General features: G+C 38.1%; 1 protein-coding gene across 1 annotated transcript in view; it reads left to right on the top strand.

Annotated features, from left to right (window-relative positions):
- Positions 1 to 18,436, top strand: part of GDAP2 (ganglioside induced differentiation associated protein 2) — a 65,037-nt gene that overhangs the window by 25,034 nt on the left and 21,567 nt on the right. The window contains exons 6-8 of the mRNA XM_080802454.1: positions 2,420 to 2,496; positions 3,858 to 4,017; positions 6,140 to 6,296. Coding sequence (XP_080658580.1) covers positions 2,420 to 2,496; positions 3,858 to 4,017; positions 6,140 to 6,296 — 394 coding nt within the window. The remainder of the gene's footprint in view (positions 1 to 2,419; positions 2,497 to 3,857; positions 4,018 to 6,139; positions 6,297 to 18,436) is intronic.

Raw genomic sequence — 18,436 nt, forward strand, 5'->3', positions numbered from 1 at the left:
AAATCCTACTATTATATGCTGGGAAACCACTGTATGTGAACATTAATTAAAACCTGGTGTCAGGGTGCCTAGATGGCTCAGTCGCTTAAGCATCTGACTTATGGTCATGGGATTAGGTCCCACATTCTGCTCAGGGTCATGGGATTGGGCCCCACATCCTGCTCTGTACTCAGTGCAGAGTCTGCTTGTCCCAACTCTTTCTCTGCTCGTCCCCCTACTCGCACATGCGTGCACCCTTTATCTCTAAATAAAATCTTTTTTTTTTTAAAGATTATTTATTTATTTATTTGACAGACAGAGATCACAAGTAGGCATAGAGGCAGGCAGAGAGAGGGGGAAGCAGGCTCCTTGCTGAGCAGAGAGCCCGATGCGGGGCTAGATCCCAGGACTCTGAGATCATGACCTGAGTTGAAGGCAGAGGCTTAACCCACTGAGCCACCCAGGCACCCCATCTAAATAAAATCTTAAAAAACAAAACAACTTGGTGTCAAAATAAAAGAGAGTCCCTTTTTGAAAATACATTTTTAGAAAACTGTTAAAGCAGAATAGAGAGAGAAATGAAAAATAAATTTGTCACCTAACAGGCAGAATTCTAAATAGTTTAATCCTTCAACAAATGGGTCTTAGATTCTCAAGATACAGTAGTGAACGAGGTAAGCAATATGTAGATAACCAGACCCATAAAACGTTACTTCAGCTACTAGTTATTTTTGAATGATTGTTTGCCGTATCTTAAGATGTGCTAGGTTCTGGTAATATTAATGTAAGATATACTTGGACTTCAGAAAGCTCACAGTCTAGCTATAATATGGAATGAGAAGTTCACAAATGGAGGGCCTTTCGCGTTATAGGAGGAACACGAGGAACGTTGGAGTTCTGTACAAACCGGATGGCCTTGGACTGGGTCTTGAAAATAAGGAGGAGTTCACTAATAGGTCATGGTGAATGAATGGTATTCTAGTCAAAGGTAACCATGCAAGCAGAGGCAGGGTAGCATGAAAGTTAAGTGGAATGTTCTGAGTACAGCAAAGAAGCCAATTTGCTGAAAGTAAGGTCTGTGGGAGGAATGATGGGAAATAGGACTAAAGGGCAGGATCGGAGGGGTGGCTAGTTGAAGTCTAAGTGTGGCAAACAATGCTGGGGACTTAGATCCTAACCTAGAAGCAGTGCAGAGCCTCAGAATTATTTAGTAAGGAGGGTGACAAGGTAAGGAAGATAACTCAGGCAACAGTGAATATATAGACCTGGAAAAGAGAAACAAGAAAACAAGAGCTTATTGCTGAAGATTTCTTGAGCATTAAGATCCTAAGAGCAGCTGGAAGATGGAAGGAATGGATATTAGAAATAGCAGCAGAATTTAAAGGGCATGATAACCCATTGAAAATGCAGAATGAAGGGAGAGGTGAAAAAAGTGTTAAATCAGGATTTGAGCTTGGATGAGTGATTTGATGTTGCTATGTTATGAAATATATAGGTAGAGGAACAGATTTTCAGGGGGAAAGACAGAGGTCAATTTCGGATCTCTGGAGTTCAAGGTTTCTGGGTTATCTGGGCAAATATGCCCGGAAGGCAGGAGAGAATTTAGCTGTTTTAATCAGAAAACAGAATATAAAGCTTTGAGAATGTCAGTATTTACATTGGTGCTAAGCGAGCAAAGTGGTGAGCTAAAGAGAATTTATTTATTTATTCATTCATTATATATTCCTAATATATATTTATCATATATTTGTAATATATGTATTTCTTGATATATATATATCAAGAGAATAAATGTGGAGGACAACATTTTTAAAAGGTAGGGCATGAGCACATAAAACTAAAGCTAGAGAAATCTCTAGTGAGGTAAGGACTGAGGAAAGGCCATTAGGTTTCATTGATAGGGAATTGATAGGGAAGAATCAGGATAACATAGAAATTAAGAAAAAAAGAATTCACCTTTGGTCAATGGGATTTTGACAGGGTTGCAATGCTGAGTAGTTCCCTGAATACTATAACTAAATGAATGGTCAGATAGAGAGGCCCCAAGGAATAAAAATACACTGGATGAGGAAGACTTGTCTGGAATCAGCATCTTCTATGGCCAGGCACTGTTCTAAAAGCTGGCAATAAAGCAGTAAATAAAATAAAGCTCTTCCTGGCGGGTTACTTTCATTCTAGCAGATGGGGCAGGGAGGGCAGAGAAGATCAAAAATAAGCAAGAGACTCCACAAAATGTCTATAATATTTGCTCTGGAGGAAAGCAGATCAGAGGAGTTTTAGATATAGTACTCTGGGCAGGCATCACTGATGTGTCATTGAGCAGAGAGCTGACCGAAATGAGGAATGATCCATTATAAAAATAAAACTTTGAAGAGTTTGAGTTTTCTTCACACAGGTTATTTCTTATTTATTGAATAATTTTTTTTATTCCTTTCCTTAGGCACTGTAAGGAGATTCCTAGAAATTCATGGAGAGACCATTGAAAAAGTAGTATTTGCTGTCTCTGAACTAGAAGAGGTATTATGCTAATTATGTTGCATTGTTTTAATCTCATTTTTATTTGTTTGCCTCATTCATTATCTATTTACTGAATTGCCAACAGGCAAATTCTAGGTATCTGTGTATGTATTTGGCAGTGGGCCTTACCATCCTTTGTTAAAAAGAACACATATTAGAGACTAAAAACAAGTTAAGAAAGAGCATTTAGTCATGTTTTTACTGCTAAACTGTTTTCATTTCGTGAAATCTTAAAGGTGTTATTTTGCTTTGCTCCCTGTATTAGCTCTTGAAATCTCTTAAGGCATCATCTTATAATCCAAGTACTGGGTGCCTGGGCAGTGTAATTGGAAAATTGCTGTGCTGGGAAAGCCTTGGTTCTATCTACCTTACCTGGAATCATGACAGTCCAGCCTAGTGACTAGCATTGAATAAGTCGTAAGGTTTATGTTTTGTTTTGTTGTGTATAGTTAGGTTTAGTATGTTTTAATTTAATTTAGAGCCATTTTAGAAAACGAGTTCTTTTTCTTTTAACCCTTTTTAAATTTTATTTAGTTTTAGTGTGTTCTATCCAGTTCAGCTTGTATTATTTTTGCTGTTTTGTGTCCTTGGGCAAGTTACTTAATCTCTCTGTGCTTTGATAAAATAGGAGTATTAGTAGTACTTATATCACAGGAGTACAGTGATGAATGAGTTGACACGTGAAATATCCATTCATGGTATTAATAGCGATATACATGATTGTAAATACTTTTGAAATTGATGAAATAAGGCACATTTCTTGTTTGCTCTCTTCTTGTTTCATCTGGTTTACCTATTCATTCAGTGATCTTTTGCTGAGTATCTGTAGCTTCCAAGTTTATTACACTAGATTCTGTTAATACACCAGTTGAACAAGTGAGGGTCATTGTCCTCAAGGAATCCATTGTCTGTTGGTGGGGACAGACCATTCAGATAAGTTATGGCAATTATGATAAGTGCATTACTGAAGGTGTGGAATGGATAGAAGCGCATAACTGCAGCCTGCACAAGGTTAAATGCTTCCCATGAGAGGTGATAAACTTGAAATCATTGTAAAAAATAAATAAGATACTCCAAGGGAGGGGCAAATGACAGTAGGGCAGGAGAGGGAGGACTTATGTATTCATTGGTTCAGTGACTTGAAGTTGGATGGGAGTCACGTTTAACTTGACCATCTGACAATACCCTGACCTTTAACATAAGAACTGCTTGAGGGTCCCAGATAGCATCTAGTTGAGCTTAGAAGTAGTAAGGTTTTTATTTTTGATGGAGGCTGTCTTCCCAGTGTCTGAAACAGCACCAAGCTCGTGTGCTTCGTTACTTCATTATTTTTCACAGAATGTCTTGCTTTTCTGACACAGGCTACTTACCAAAAGCTGCTACCTCTGTACTTCCCAAGGTCACTAAAGGAGGAATACCGATCATTGCCATACCTACCTGCAGATATTGGAAATGCAGAAGGGGAGCCTGTAGTACCTGAACGACAGATTAGAATATGTGAAAAACCTGGTGCCCCGGAAGGTGAGTTCTGCTTTTCTTAATTTCCCTCTTTTATCAGAGACTGATAAAACACCACCAGTCATTATGGAGAAAGTTCAGTCTACCTTTGGGGAGCTCTCTGTGGTGTGACATTAAGTTCAGGCCCCACTTAGATGTTTTTAGAGTCTTATTCTTGTTAAAATTTAGTCTTTTAAGTTAAAATACATATATTTATACACCCACCCCCACCCACACACAAAATATCAAGTCTCTTAGGAGTAGAGATCCAGAGGTGGATATAACAACATTTGCACTCTCATGAAGTTCATAGTTGTATGCAGGACCCTGTTGAGATAGCAATCAAGTACATAGTCGATAGTCAGCTAAGATTTTCAGCAGCTTTAACATTATCCTTCAAAAACCAGACCTAACATTACTGAAACAGGAGTACAATTACCAATTGTTTTGTTTCTTTAGATTATATTCTCATGTAGATTGAAGCAATGGTAGAACATGGTAGGATGGGAACCCTTCTAAATCTGTGCTATGTGACAGCTTATATTGATCTTTATGGGTACATAGTTAAGGTCATAAATCCCTTGTGTGGAGTCAGTGCCTCCCAAGCTTCAGTGCTAGAACTTGATCTGAAAATTCAGCAGCTTAGGAATTACTATGATATTCCTACTGTGAACACTTTTAAATGAGCATCAAGTTAAAATCTATAGAAGGTTGCTCATCTGCTTTTAACACAGGTCTGATAAAACACCACCAATAAGGAGAAATTCCAGTCTACCTTTGGGGAACTCTCTGTGGGTGTGACATTAAGTTTAAGACCAATACCAGCCTTAAATCAAACGGAGGAAATTGTAAATGGTGTACCATCAGGGAATGTCTGAGCCATGCTTTCCTGGAGGGCTACCCGTGTACTTTAGGTTATGTCCAGAGTTATTTGGAAATTCTCAAGATCATGCCCACCACTACAGAATGTAGTTTTTCCTAAATGCATAAATGCATTTCGTATGACAAGGAGCAATAACTGCAAACCTGGTTTGAGATCCTAATGCTTTGAAGCAGATTAGGCTAACTCATTAGCCAAAGGAGTTCCTTGTGTCCACCATGTTTAAAGAGGGCTTGATTGCCTCTTAGATGTAGGCCCTAGTATTCATAAATGTCAGAATATTCAGTCTGTTAAAATAGATGTAAAATCAGCTTTATTTGATTTGTTCATTGGTATTTTTTCAAAAAAACAAACTCTTCTCAGCTGTTTGCCTGTCATAGTTGGAGGAGCAGTGAAGTAGGTGTGAGGAAGTCCCAGCTGGATGGCTCACCTGACTGGGTTTCAAGTAGTGGCATTGCCTTGGGAAGCACCCCAGGGACCAAGGCATTTTTTTCCTTTCTTTAAAAAAACAAAAAAACAAAAACAAAAAAAAACTTTTTTTATTTTAACAAAGCTAGTAAAGTGGGGAACACACTAAGAGACAGATGACCCATTCCCAAAGTACTGACTTCTAGCCAAACATAAAATGGTCATCTGAATAAATTAGAAAGTTGATCTATTAATTTGTAGTGAGAACTAGAACTCATGTGAGCCAGATGATTATGTAGACATGACAGGTATAGAAAACGAGGATGCTAAATTAGAGTGAAGATATATCTTAGTGAATGTGGATCATACCCTACAGCCCTGGTCCAGTCATCTGCCTTTGAGAATTATCTGACAAAAGGACTCCAGTTTTTGGATCAATTTATCATGTGCTCCCTCTTTTAGTAGGGATAAATGACCCCAAACATTTGTTCTTTATATTTCTCTTCTGTTAGGTGCAGTCCTGTAACCCTTCTTTAAACCTACATACAGTGTAACTTATTCTATCTTTTTGCATATCATTACATTCTGCTCTTTCCTTCCTAAGGTTATACCTAGGTCATCTTGATTTGATTTCATGTATTCCTAAAACTTCTGTCACACAAGGACAGGTGGTTTCTTGCATTACTTCAATTGTTCAAACGCCTAAATCTGATTTCAGTTTGATTCTCAAAAAAATAGCCTCAACCCCAGTTTTTTTTTTTTTATTACGTCACAGTCATCCCTGTTGCAGCATTCAGTCTGTAGCATTTACTGTCAGATTTTGTCATAAGTTCTCTGTTGATAGTATTTTTGTTACAGACAACCAAGAAGAGGAAGCTGAAGGCTTAGGAGTTGACCTCTCTTTCATCGGCTCTCATGCTTTTGCTCGAATGGAAGGAGATATTGACAAGCAAAGACGACTGATCCTTCAGGGACAGTTATCAGAGGCAGCCCTGCAGAAGCAGCATCAAAGAAAGTAAGGCAAACCCCTTTGAACTGATAGACATGGAAGGACAGGAGAAATAAGCAAGGAGCCTACATCTGCTAAATGTTCTGCATATAATGTGTTCTCATCTATTCTTCACAACAATCCACTGAGGAAGATAACCCCATTTTGTAGATGCAGAAATTCAAAGTTAATTTTATCAATTGTCACAGTTAATATGTGGTGAAGTCAGTGTTCAGATGCACATCTGATTTCAGAGCGCCTCTGGGTGAAGGTAGATTCTTAAAGTAGAGCAGGAAAAGGGAAAGCAGAGTTGTGAAGTTTTTACTTTACTATATTTGTAATTAAAACATAATCTACAGTTTTGTTCAATTTAAAAGCCCTTTATTTCTCCCCGATTTATCCCAAGGACCTTATAAAGCCATTCCATTTCTTTCAGGTTTTCTGTTTTTCTTTTTTAATTTCAATTCAATTAATTAACATATAGTATAATATTAGCTTCGGAGATGGAGGTTAGTAATTCATCAGTTTTATATAACATCCAGTGCTCATTACATCCTATGCCCCCTTAATGTCCATCAACCTGTTACCCCATCCCCTGACCTCCCTCCCCTCTAGCAACCCTCAGTTTGTTTCCTATGATTAAGAGTCTCTTATGGTTTGTCTCCCTCTCTGATTTCGTTTTGTTATATTTTTCCGTCTCTTTCCCTATGCTCCTCTGTTTTGTTTCTTAAATTCCACATTTGAGTGAAATCATGTGATAATTGTCTTTCTCTGATTGATTTATTTCACTTAGCATAATACGTTCTAGTTCCCAGCCATGTCGTTGCAAGTGGCAAGATTTTTTTTTTTAAGATTTTATTTATTTAGTTAGTTATTTGACAGCACAAGCAGGGGGAGCAGGAGACAGAAAAGCAGGCTCCCCACTGAGCAGGGAGCCCCATGTGGGGCTCGATCCCAGGACCCTGGGATCATGACCTGAGCTGAAGGCAGATGCCTAACTGACTGAGCCAGGTGTCCCAAGATTTTTTTTTGGCTAGCTGAGTAATTATATATACCGCATCTTTATCCATTCATCTGTCAGTGGACATCTGGGCTCTTTCCATAATTTGGCTATTGTGGACATTGCTGCTATAAACATTGGGGTGCAGGTGCCTCTTTGGATCACTACATTCATATCTCTGGGATAAATACCTCGTAGTGCAGTTGCTGGGTCATAGGGTAACTCTATTTTTCAACTTTTTGAGGAACCTCCATGCTGTTTTCCAGGGTGGCTGCACTGGCTTGCCTTCCCATAAACAGTGTAGGAGGGTTCCCCTTTCTCCACATTCTTGCCAACATCTGTGCTTTCCTGGCTTGTTAATTTTAGCCTGACTGGTGTGAGGTGGTATCTCATTGTGTTTTTGATTTGTATTTCCCTAATGCTGAACAAAGTTGACCATTTTTTCATGTGTCTGTTGGCCATTTGGATATGTTCTTTGGAGAAATGTCTGTTCATGTTTTCTGCCCATTTCTTGATTGGATTATTTGTTCTTTTGGTGTTGAGTTTGATAAGTTCTTTATAGATCTTGGATACTAGCCCTTTATCTGATAAGACATTTGCAAATATTTTCTCCTGTGTTGTAGATTGTCTTTTAGTTTTGCTGACTATTTCCTCTGCTGTGCAAAAAGTCTTTGTTTTTGTTTTTTTTTTAAACATTTTATTTAATTAGAGAGAGAGAGAGAGACAAAGACAGTAAGATAGTAAGAGAGAGCACAAGCAGGGAGGAGAGGGAAAAGCAGGCTCCTGCTGAGCAAGGAGCCCAACGTGGGGCTCAATCCCAGGACCAGGATCATGACCCGAGCCAAAGGCAGAAGCTTAAGGACTGAGCCACCCAGGCACCCCTGCAGAAAATCCCAATAATTCATTTTTGCTTTTGTTTCCCTTGCCTTTGGAGATGTGTCTAGCAAGAAGTTGGTGCAGCAGGGTTCAGAGAGATTGCTGCCTGTGTTCTCCTCTAGGATTTTGATGGATTTCTGTCTCACATTTAGGTCTTTCATCCATTTTGAGTGTATTTTTGTGTGTGGTATAAGAAAATGGTCCACTTTCATTGTTCTGCATGTGGCTGTCCAATTTTCCCAACACCATTTGTTGAAGAGACTCTTTTTTCCATTGGATATTCTTTCCTGCTTTGTTGAAGATTAGTTGACCACAGAGTTGAGGGTCGATTTTTGGGCTCTCTATTCTGTTCCATTGATCTATGTGTGTTTTTGTGCCAGTACCATACTGTCTTGAAGGTTACAGCTTTGTAATAGAGCTTGAAGTCTGTAATTGTGATGCTGCCAACTTTGGTTTCCTTTTTCAACATTCCTCTGGCTGTTCAGGGACTTTTCTGGTTCCATACAAATTTTAGGATTATTTGTTCCAGCTCTGTTGAAAAGTGTTGATGGTATTTTGATAGGGATTGCATTGAATGTATAGATTGCTTTGCATAGCATAGACTTTTTTTTTTTTTAAGATTTTATTTATGGGACATCTGGGTGGCTCAGTTGGTTAAGCAGCTGCCTTCAGCTCAGGTCATGATCCTAGCGTTCTGGGATGAGTCCCACATCGGGCTCCTTGCTCAGCGGGGAGCCTGCTTCTCCCTCCACCTCCTCTGTCTGCCTGTGCTCACTCTCTCTGACCAAAAAAAAAAAAAAAAAAAAAAGATTTATTTATTTGACAGAGAGAGAGAGAGAGATCACAAGTAGGTGGGGGGGGGTGCGGGGAAGCAGGCTCCCCGCTGAGCAGAGAGCCCAATGCAGGGCGCGATCCCAGGACCCTGAGATCATGACCTACACCAAAGGCAGAGGCTTAATCCACTGAGCCACCCAGGTGCCCTAGCATAGACATTTTAACAATATTTGTTTTTCCAGTCCATGAGCGTGGAACGTTTTCCCATTTCTTTGTGTCTTCCTCAATTTCTTTCATAAGTGTTCTATAGTTTTCAGAGTACAGATCCTTTCCCTCTTTGGTTAGGTATATTCCTAGGTATCTTTTGGTGCTTTCTAAAGCAATTCTGAATAAGTCCTTTTTAAAGCATAAAGGAAAGCAGCTTATGTACTTCGGGTAAGCTTTTCCAAGGATTAACAGTCCTTGGAAAGCTAGCTGCTTTTCAGAAACTTTTAAAGGAAAGAAAAATGATAAACTCTAAACAGTTCATATCAGCATTATCTTATGGGGTTAGTTGAGAGGTTAACATAGGGTTGTTGTGAGCACCTGGTACTTATTAGCAAACTTGAAATTGGTCACTGCTCTTCTCCTTGGAACTGAGTAAATCATTATCTGTTTTACCTTTTAGCTTTGGTACTTGCCATCCCTTTTGATTGGAATACACTCATCCTTTAATTCCTGCTCATTCTCCAGGTTCCCCTTAAAAGTAATTTCTTCTGGAAATTGAACTACCTGGAGGTAAGCCAGGATAGACAGAAGAGAAATCTGGAACAGGTGCCTCCTCCTCTATTTCTTTTTCATACCCTATACTTAACCAAAGCATAGTATTAGCATTTATCACAGTATATTGCAGTGATGGATGGTTGTTTTGAGTCTCTATCTATAAACTGGGAGTGGACTAGATGGCCTCTGGAGTTCCTCACAGAATTAGATAGAATGCTGTGTCCCTGTGAGTTTCTGGTCTTCATGTTATTTTGATTTTATTTTTAGAAATGACAGAAAATTTGCCACTAGGTGGCAGCAATGACTAGCTTTTGCAAAGGCAGTCACCATCAAGTAATAGTTTAGTGGTTTTTTAACTTGGCATGTGTAAGAATCCTCTGGCAAACATTTTTCCTTAAATACAATGAGGGGGCTCTCCCTCACATGACTGGGACTTTGGCATCTGTATATATTTTGAAACTTTTTCACATTGTGATTCTTGCACTGTTAGGTCTGGGTACCTTTTTCTAGTCAAAGGCAGTGGTTCTCACACGATTTAGTCTCAGGCCCCTTTGCACTCTTAAAAATTGTTGAGGATGCCAGAGAGCTTTTGTTTACATGGTTTGTACCTACCAATATTTATCATATGAGAAATTATTTATTAATTCACTTAAAAATAACCCATCATGGTTTTTGAAAAATAACTATTTTAAAAAATGAGTGAGAAGATATGGCACTCACTGTCTTACATTTTTGCCAGTGTTTAAATGTTTGGCTTAATAGAAGACAGCTGTATTCTCATATCAGCGTTCAAAATGTTGGAATAAGTTATCTTGGGTGAAGTATATAAAGAAAATCTAACCTCACTCAGATATATAATTTGAAAGGGGAGGAGTATGTTAATAGCCTTTTCAAATAACTTATGATCTTCTTTGATACTATAACATAACTCGATAAGTGGTAGTTTCTTAAAGCTTAGTTATAATATGGAATCTCAAAGCGTATCTGTGAATTTTTATGTTCTGTTATATTAAAATGTTTGTTCTATCCTGCTCTTTGAATGGGTTTTGTAATAGGAATTTACAGCATGAATTACAACATGATGGATTGTCTTTTGGAAAATACTGATACACTGAATTTTTCAGATCTCGTAGATACTGATACATTTAAATAAATGATATCAAAAAATTACATTTGTTAATATTGCCACTGATCTCATCAGAAAAGTCTTTAAGTATTAGGAACTATAAGCTTCTGGGGATGGATACAAATTTTCCAAAAATATATGTATATTTTAAAGCTCAAGTTTTATCACTGGCAAGAAATACCGTTGGCTGTTTTTCTTGAAATGATAGGGTCACTTTATTCATTTTGAGAAAACGTCTGCCAAATACTCATATTGAATAACCACAGTTTGTCTGCCAGTCATTATTTGAAGAAAAACAGTGTTCATGAAAAAAAGCAATAGAGTTTAGCTTACAAGTCATATAGTGCCTTTCTTCAAGACAACCTCATACTTCAGTATGCAGAATTACTTTATGTGTTCTTCCCATTTTATGATACATTAATCTTAAAAAGATGTGTTCCAAGGGTTGATTTAATAAAATTAATTTTTTACCTCCTCATCAAAGACATTCTTAAACTGGATTTTTTCTTTATCTTTATCTTTTTCTTTATCTTTTTATTTCTTTTTTTTTTTCTTTTTTCTTTTTTTTTTTCCTGTGAGAATTTTGGCAGTAAAGAACAGTGACTGCTAGTACTGAATCTGGTTCCTCCGCCCTGATTCATTCTAGAGCACCAATAGTCCACTTAACAGTGCTTTTGCACCACTGGTGCAAATGTCAACGCAGTGAAAAGGGCACATGATGTTTCAGTGTCATTGTGAAACTGTCAAAACAGTTTTGACCTTGCAAACCCCCTGAAAAAGTGGACCACACTTCGAGAACCACTGGTCTGTGGTCTCTCACCAGTACCTTATAGTTGAAAGGAGTTTTGGTGATCATCTGATAACAGTTTTTCCAAAGTGGAGTATGCAGTCTGTAAGCATTAGAATCACCAGGGCTGCTTGCTAAAAATGTGTATGCCCCACACCAAACTTCATGAATCAGAATCTCTTTGGAAGAGGCTCAGAAATCTTCTAAAGTTTCTTAAGTGATTCTTTCGTGTTCCAAATACTGATCTAGTGTGTCTCCTTTACTTTACAGGGGGTAAGTGATCCCCTAGACTGGCTTGCTGAGAAAGAGCCTTCAAAGTGGCTATTGTGGCACATTTCCGTTCTCTACCACCTTCTTCAGCCCACTTAAACAAACCGACTTCAGACAAGTTGGCAAAGGACTAGAGATTTTTTGTGTTCATATTACAAAGAACTGCACTGTTACCACTTTTCTCCAATCAGCCAACCTCTTCTTCTCTCTTTCTCTCTTATACATTCACACACCCCTCATATCTTTTCCATTTCTCCATGCAAGTTACAGATAATCTGGAAATTTTGAAGTTTGTTAGACTAGAGGCTTGTCTTTGTCTCTTTCTCTCTTTAATGAGGACATTTGTTTTACTTAATAATGACTAGTTCAAGGCAGTATTTAAATAAATCTATTCACACCTTTTTGGAAAGGAGTCCTGAGCAAAGGAATAGGTTCTAGGAAGGAATATGAACACAGCATGGAAAGTACTGTCCTAGTAGAGGGCCTTGATCTTGAGATTCATATTTGTTATACAGTCAGTAGTTTCCATTCTGTTCAGGAAACATTGGATGTTTACTGTGTACAAGATAATATTCTAGGTACTGAAATATACTGAGATATATAAGGTAGTCCCTCTGTTTTAAAGTTCATGAGCGAGCCACATGACCTTCAAATGTCAGAGGTGTGTTCTGAAGGGTGGTCAGGCTGTGTGCCCATGCAGTCAGTACATAGTTGCTGACTGACAGAAGAGCACAGCCTGTAGCTCCCAGAGCCTGAACTAAGAAATGGGCTAGGTGCCTCTGTCACACAATTCTCTTGAGTAATAAGCTACGTCTGAATCAAAAGGTTTTCAGATTTCCCATCTAAGTGTCCAGTGCCTGTGATGATTAAAGATGAGGTGTCTCATAGCTATGCTGCAGAATATTTCAGAATAGTAGCAGCTCAAAAGTGTGGTCAAGGAACCAGGGACCCTTTTATAGGGAGCCTGTGAGACCACAACTAGTTTTATAACACTACTCAGACATATTTGCCCTTTTTCTTCTCATTCCCACAGTGTTTGGTGGAGTTTTCCAGAGGCTACTTACCATGTCACATTGCAGCAGATTAAATGCAGAAGCAGACGTGAAAATCCAGCAGAACTTAGAGATTTGCAAAGACATTAAAGAATGTTAACTCTTTTCCCTAAACACAATTTTTGTCATAGAAGTTACTTTTGTTCACATAAAGCTTTTTATTGTTTTTAGATTTACAAATAATTATGTTTAAAATTTCTGTATTTATTTCTAATATGGTGAATATTGGTAGGTATAACTGACATAAACATAAAAGGTCCCTGAGACCAAAAAGTTCGAGAACTGATGACTACTTGTTTCGGAGTTTATGGTATAACTGAGCTACGAGTCATCTGTTTGCATACTCTGCCATGTGCTGAATGTTTAAGATTGCAGGCTGTGGGTTTTTTTTTTAATTTATTAATTTTATTTTTTCTAAATAAGGCTTTTTACATGTAATGAGTCTGGTTTCTGTTAATTGTGTTAATTGATCAGATTAAGCAAGTGAGATATATATATATATATATACATATATACATATATATGTGTGTATATACACAAACATTTTTTAAATCTGAGGAAGTAGGTCTTCCATTAGCAACATCTTTTTGAAAGCTTTCAATTCTTCCATCAGTAATAGAACTAAAGTTCCCATGGATTGGCTACATAGGGTTAGATCATTGCTTTCATGGCATTGCCTTGCCACATCATTATCTCTGTGTGGTAATTCACCTGAAAAAAAATTAGCATATTGTCTGGTTCTTTATTAATATTTCTAGGTTTTCTATCCAACTGTGACACTAATTTGGGTATATTGTAAGGAAGAAGTTGGCTTACTACAAAAATTAGGAAGCAATGTTCTTTTTCAAAGACAGAGTTTTGAAAACTCTTAAAAAATTATTTTACATTAACTTTTTCATTAGTTTTCCTCGGTCAGCTTAAGACCAGTTGCCTACAACTCTTAAGTCATTTCCCACAATAAAAACTTTATCTCCTTCATTATTAGGTATTTATTGAGCCCTTATCAATGTGCCAGGTGTCATGCTGAAAACATACTAAAGTGACATGCAAAACAGAACAGCCCCAGCCCTCGCGGAGCTTAGAATCTTGCAGAGGAGAGGAATGTTAAACTAATTATTATATGAATAATTTATTTTAAGTTAGAGGATGCAGTAAGTATACAACAAGGGTCCTAACTAAGTCAGGGTGGGGCAGTTGCCTAAGGCCAGGAAAAACTTGTGTTGACTCCAAAACCCAGGCTATTGGTTGTACACAAATAGGTTAGTCATTAGTCTTAAGAGTTTTTAGGGTAAATTTTCTTCATCATTCACCCTGTGACTATGCATGTGGACAGTTGCCCTTTATTAGCTTTATGAGGACAGCAACAAACCTTAGTTGATTGCAGCCCGTTGAGAAACTATGTAGTATATCTGCCTTCAGAGCTCTGTAGTGGCCACCTTTGCTGCCATTTTGCCATATTTTGTGTGACTGTTTACTTATGATTATTAGTTTACCCAACAAGTAATAGAAATCTGTTTATTTGGAATAAGCTCTAAGAAAACAAGAAACTATTTTGAGTTGATGTTTCCCTTTTTTTAGCTTTTGATTGTTGGATTGGGATAAAAGCTTACATACCTTTATTGAAATAAAATGCAGAAACAACAGCAAAAAATGAGGTGCAGTTTATAAGAGATACAATGGAAATTTTAAAATATTTTCTGACTAGATGAGGAAAATGAAGCATTTTTTCTCTACTGGCTGAGGAATTTTTTGCTTTTATTCCCTCCTCCCAAATACTTATTTAAAAGAAAAGAAAATTGACTAGATAATCAAATCAAGCTTACATGATCCTAGTGGGAATGGAGGAGACTTAATAAAGAAGAAACCAGATGAAGCTGACAGTCTTGAGTTGCTACCCTGGACTTCATTTCAATCCTTAGAAACTGGAGCAGCACCAGTGTCTCAGCAATGATACTAAACCTTTTTTGAATCATAAAGCCTTTAATATTCTCCTGTAAGCTATAAGCCTTCTCCCCATGAACATGCTCGTATAGATTTTGCTTTTGCCAACCAAAATCTATTCTAGGATCTCAAGTTGTTAATCACAGATCAAGGTTCAAAACATTTTAGAGTTGATGGTATTTCAGAGTTCACACCGTGGACTACAGTCAATTTTAGATAGATTAGGACTTAATATTTTTTTTTTAATTAAAACTCATGGAAGAAGCTATAGGCTAGTATCTTTTATATCTTGGAGAAAGGACAGGTTTCTTAAAGAAGATATAAAAAGCATTGACTATAAAAGAAAAAATAGCTTTGATTATATTAAAATTAAGAACACTGGCAAGTGGGCCAATGAATCTTTTTTTTTTTTTAATTTCTTTTCAGCGTGACAGTATTCATTGTTTTTGCACCACACCCAGTGCTCCATGCAATACGTGCCCTCCGTAATACCCACCACCTGGCTCCCCCAACCTCCCATCAACCCGCCCCTTCAAAACCCTCAGGTTGTTTTTCAGAGTCCATAGTCTCTAATGGTTCACCTCCCCTTCCCATTTCCCTCAACTCCCTTCTCCTCTCCATCTCCCCATGTCCTCCATGTTATTTGTTATGCTCCACAAATAAGTGAAACCATATGATAATTGACTCTCTCTGCTTGACTTATTTCACTCAGCATAATCTCTTCCAGTCCCGTCCGTGTTGCTACAAAAGTTGGGTATTCATCCTTTCTGATGGAGGCATAATACTCCATAGTGTATATGGACCACATCTTCCTTATCCATTCATCCGTTGAAGGGCATCTTGGTTTTCCACAGTTTGGCGACCGTGGCCATCGCTGCTACAAACAGATAGCAGGGTACAGATAGGCCAATAAATCTTAAAGAAAGTGAAAAGCAAATTATAGAATGGGAGTACTCAAAGTAAGTATAACTAGCAAATGATTGCTATCAAGAATATACCAAGAATTCCTACAAGTAAGAAAAGAACAAATAGGCCTATAGAAAATAAATAATATGAACAGGCATCTCACAAAAGAGGGAAACATGTCCATTGAACATGAATGGGATCTCAGCCTCACTAGTGACCAAAGAAATGAGATACCATTTCAGACCTGATTGGCAGAAGTTAAAATATCTGCTGATACCAAGTGTTGAGAAGGACATGGATTCACAGGATCTCATATTCACTGCTTGTAGAAGTGTAAATGGGTACACCACTTTGGAAAAGAGGTCTGGTCTTATTTCCTAAAACCGAATATACCTGTAACTTAGCACTTCAACTCCTGTGTATCTACCCAAGAGAAATCATGCACACATATACCAGGAAACATGTATCATGTTCAGTGATCAATAAGTTGATCGTAGCACTATGCACAGGAGCAAAAACCTGGGGACAGTCCCAAGTACCTACCAGGTAAGAGAGTTGATTAAAAAAACCGTAGTTTCCATATGGTACAGATACATCATGTAGTTGTCAAAGTGAATGAACAGGTTTGCCACCCAATGCTAGCAGTCTAGCAAATCCAATAAGTCAGACCCAAAAGATTGCATACAGTATAATAGGCTTTTTCCAAAAAACTTTTTAGGAGTACATCAGATGAACTAAAAGAATACAAAAAGGAAGCAAGGAAATGATGGATGGGCAATTCTAGAGAATTATGGGGGCAGGGCTAGAATCAAAGGGGGAATGACCATGGGATTAGAGGTAGATTATTGCTGGGTGCTAGCTTTTGTTTGGGGTAGTAGGTTTCAGAATGCTTATTACTTCATTAAAAATAACTAGTTAGATAACCAGTTTTTAAAACATTTTAAAGATTGATTGATTAATTGATTTTAGAGAGGGAGTATCCCCTAGAGCAGGGGGAAGGGCAGAGGGAGAGAAAGTCTCTCAAGCCAACTCCCCACTGAGGGCGGAGCCAGACTGGGACTCAATCTCATGACCTGAGTAGAAATCAAGAGTCAGGTGCTTAACTGACTAAACCACCCAGGTGCCCCTAGATAATCAGTTTTTTAAAGAAAACCATGTGTGTACCCATGATGAGAGTGTTTTAAACCAAGGTTAATTCTGTTTTGTGCACCTGAATTCCAGTTTGAAAAAAAAATTTTTCAGAGTTCATTAAACACATTGTTATTCAGCATCAGGAGTAACCCTGGAGATTGCCTGGACATATAGAGACAAATAAGATGCATTCCCTCTTTGTTGTCTAAGAGCAGAAGCAAACACTGGCTGTAAGTGGGTGAAACCTTGTGCTAATCTTTATGGTGCAAAGAAGGGGGAGCAGTTAGTTCCACATGTCTGGACCTTGCCTCCACTCCACTCCCCCTCACTCTGCCCTCCTCCCCGTGGTTTAGTGATAGAATATTTAGACCTCTGCTGGATTGCTTGTTTCATTGTGTCTTACCACAGAGTTAATTCTTTATGTGTCTATCTGATATGTTCAACTTTAAACTCTTTGAAGCCAAGGACCTTTTGCTATCATTCTCAGATGCCCCCCAAAATATCTTGAATAATATTTATGTTTACTATTTCATTAAACAAAGATCTGAGTCCCTACTATGATGCAGGCCCTTGCATGAACACAGTACATCGTTGAGAAATGAGCTAATGAATCTAAGAATGGAGTATAGAAATTAACCGACATTTACTGAATTCCTGTTGCATGATTTGTGCTAGGACCTGTGATGCTTATAAGCCACTTAAGATGCATTCTGTTCAGTCTTGTTGTGAAGATAACTAATCATGAGACTATTAGAAAACAGTACGATTGGGAATTTAGTGTGAATAACCAAGGAAGTGACTCCATGTAAAAATAGGAACAGAACATATGGATAAGGAGAACTACCATAAACATAGGTCTTCTCTTGACTTGCAAATTGTGTCTTAAACCAAAATTTAAAGCTATTTTCTCTTTGATTTTTCAATTTTCATAGGTGGGCAAGTTTCCTTTTATTTATTTATTTTTTTTTTAAAGGAAGGGGATAGGGGCAGAGGGCAAAGGGGAGAGAGAGGATCTTTAGTAGGCTCCACGCCCAGCACAGGAGCCCAACTTGGGTCTTGATCTCACGACCCTAAGATCATGGTCTTAGCCGAAATCAAGAGTCAGACTCTTAACAGACTGAGCCACCCAGGTTCCCCAGGTTTCCAAATTTAAAAAGGAAAACTGTGGAACTATGTGATACCAAGTATTTTTTTTACAGACAGTTACAATTTCTGTGACACTAGCAGGCATTGTTGATTACAATCCAAATGTAATAGGCTTCCTATTAAATATCCTTAGCTGTGTAATTGTGCTTTATAGCTGAAAAGTGTTCTGCATAAGCACCACTTGGCAGATGAGGAAGCAAGTCCATAGAGGTGAAACAGCTTTACTTACTGAGGTTGCACAGAAAGTGATAGGATTAGAAACCAAGTCACCCCCTCCTGGTTTAGTTTTCCTTATGTTATGGGATGTTGCCCTATGTGACCTAGATGTTTCAAAAGTTGCTTTTCAGGGCGCCTGGGTGGCTCAGTGTGTTAAGCCTCTGCCTTTGGCTCAGGTCG

The sequence above is a fragment of the Martes martes genome, assembly GCF_963455335.1.
Source record: "Martes martes genome assembly, chromosome: 4".
Lineage (NCBI taxonomy): Eukaryota > Metazoa > Chordata > Mammalia > Carnivora > Mustelidae > Martes > Martes martes.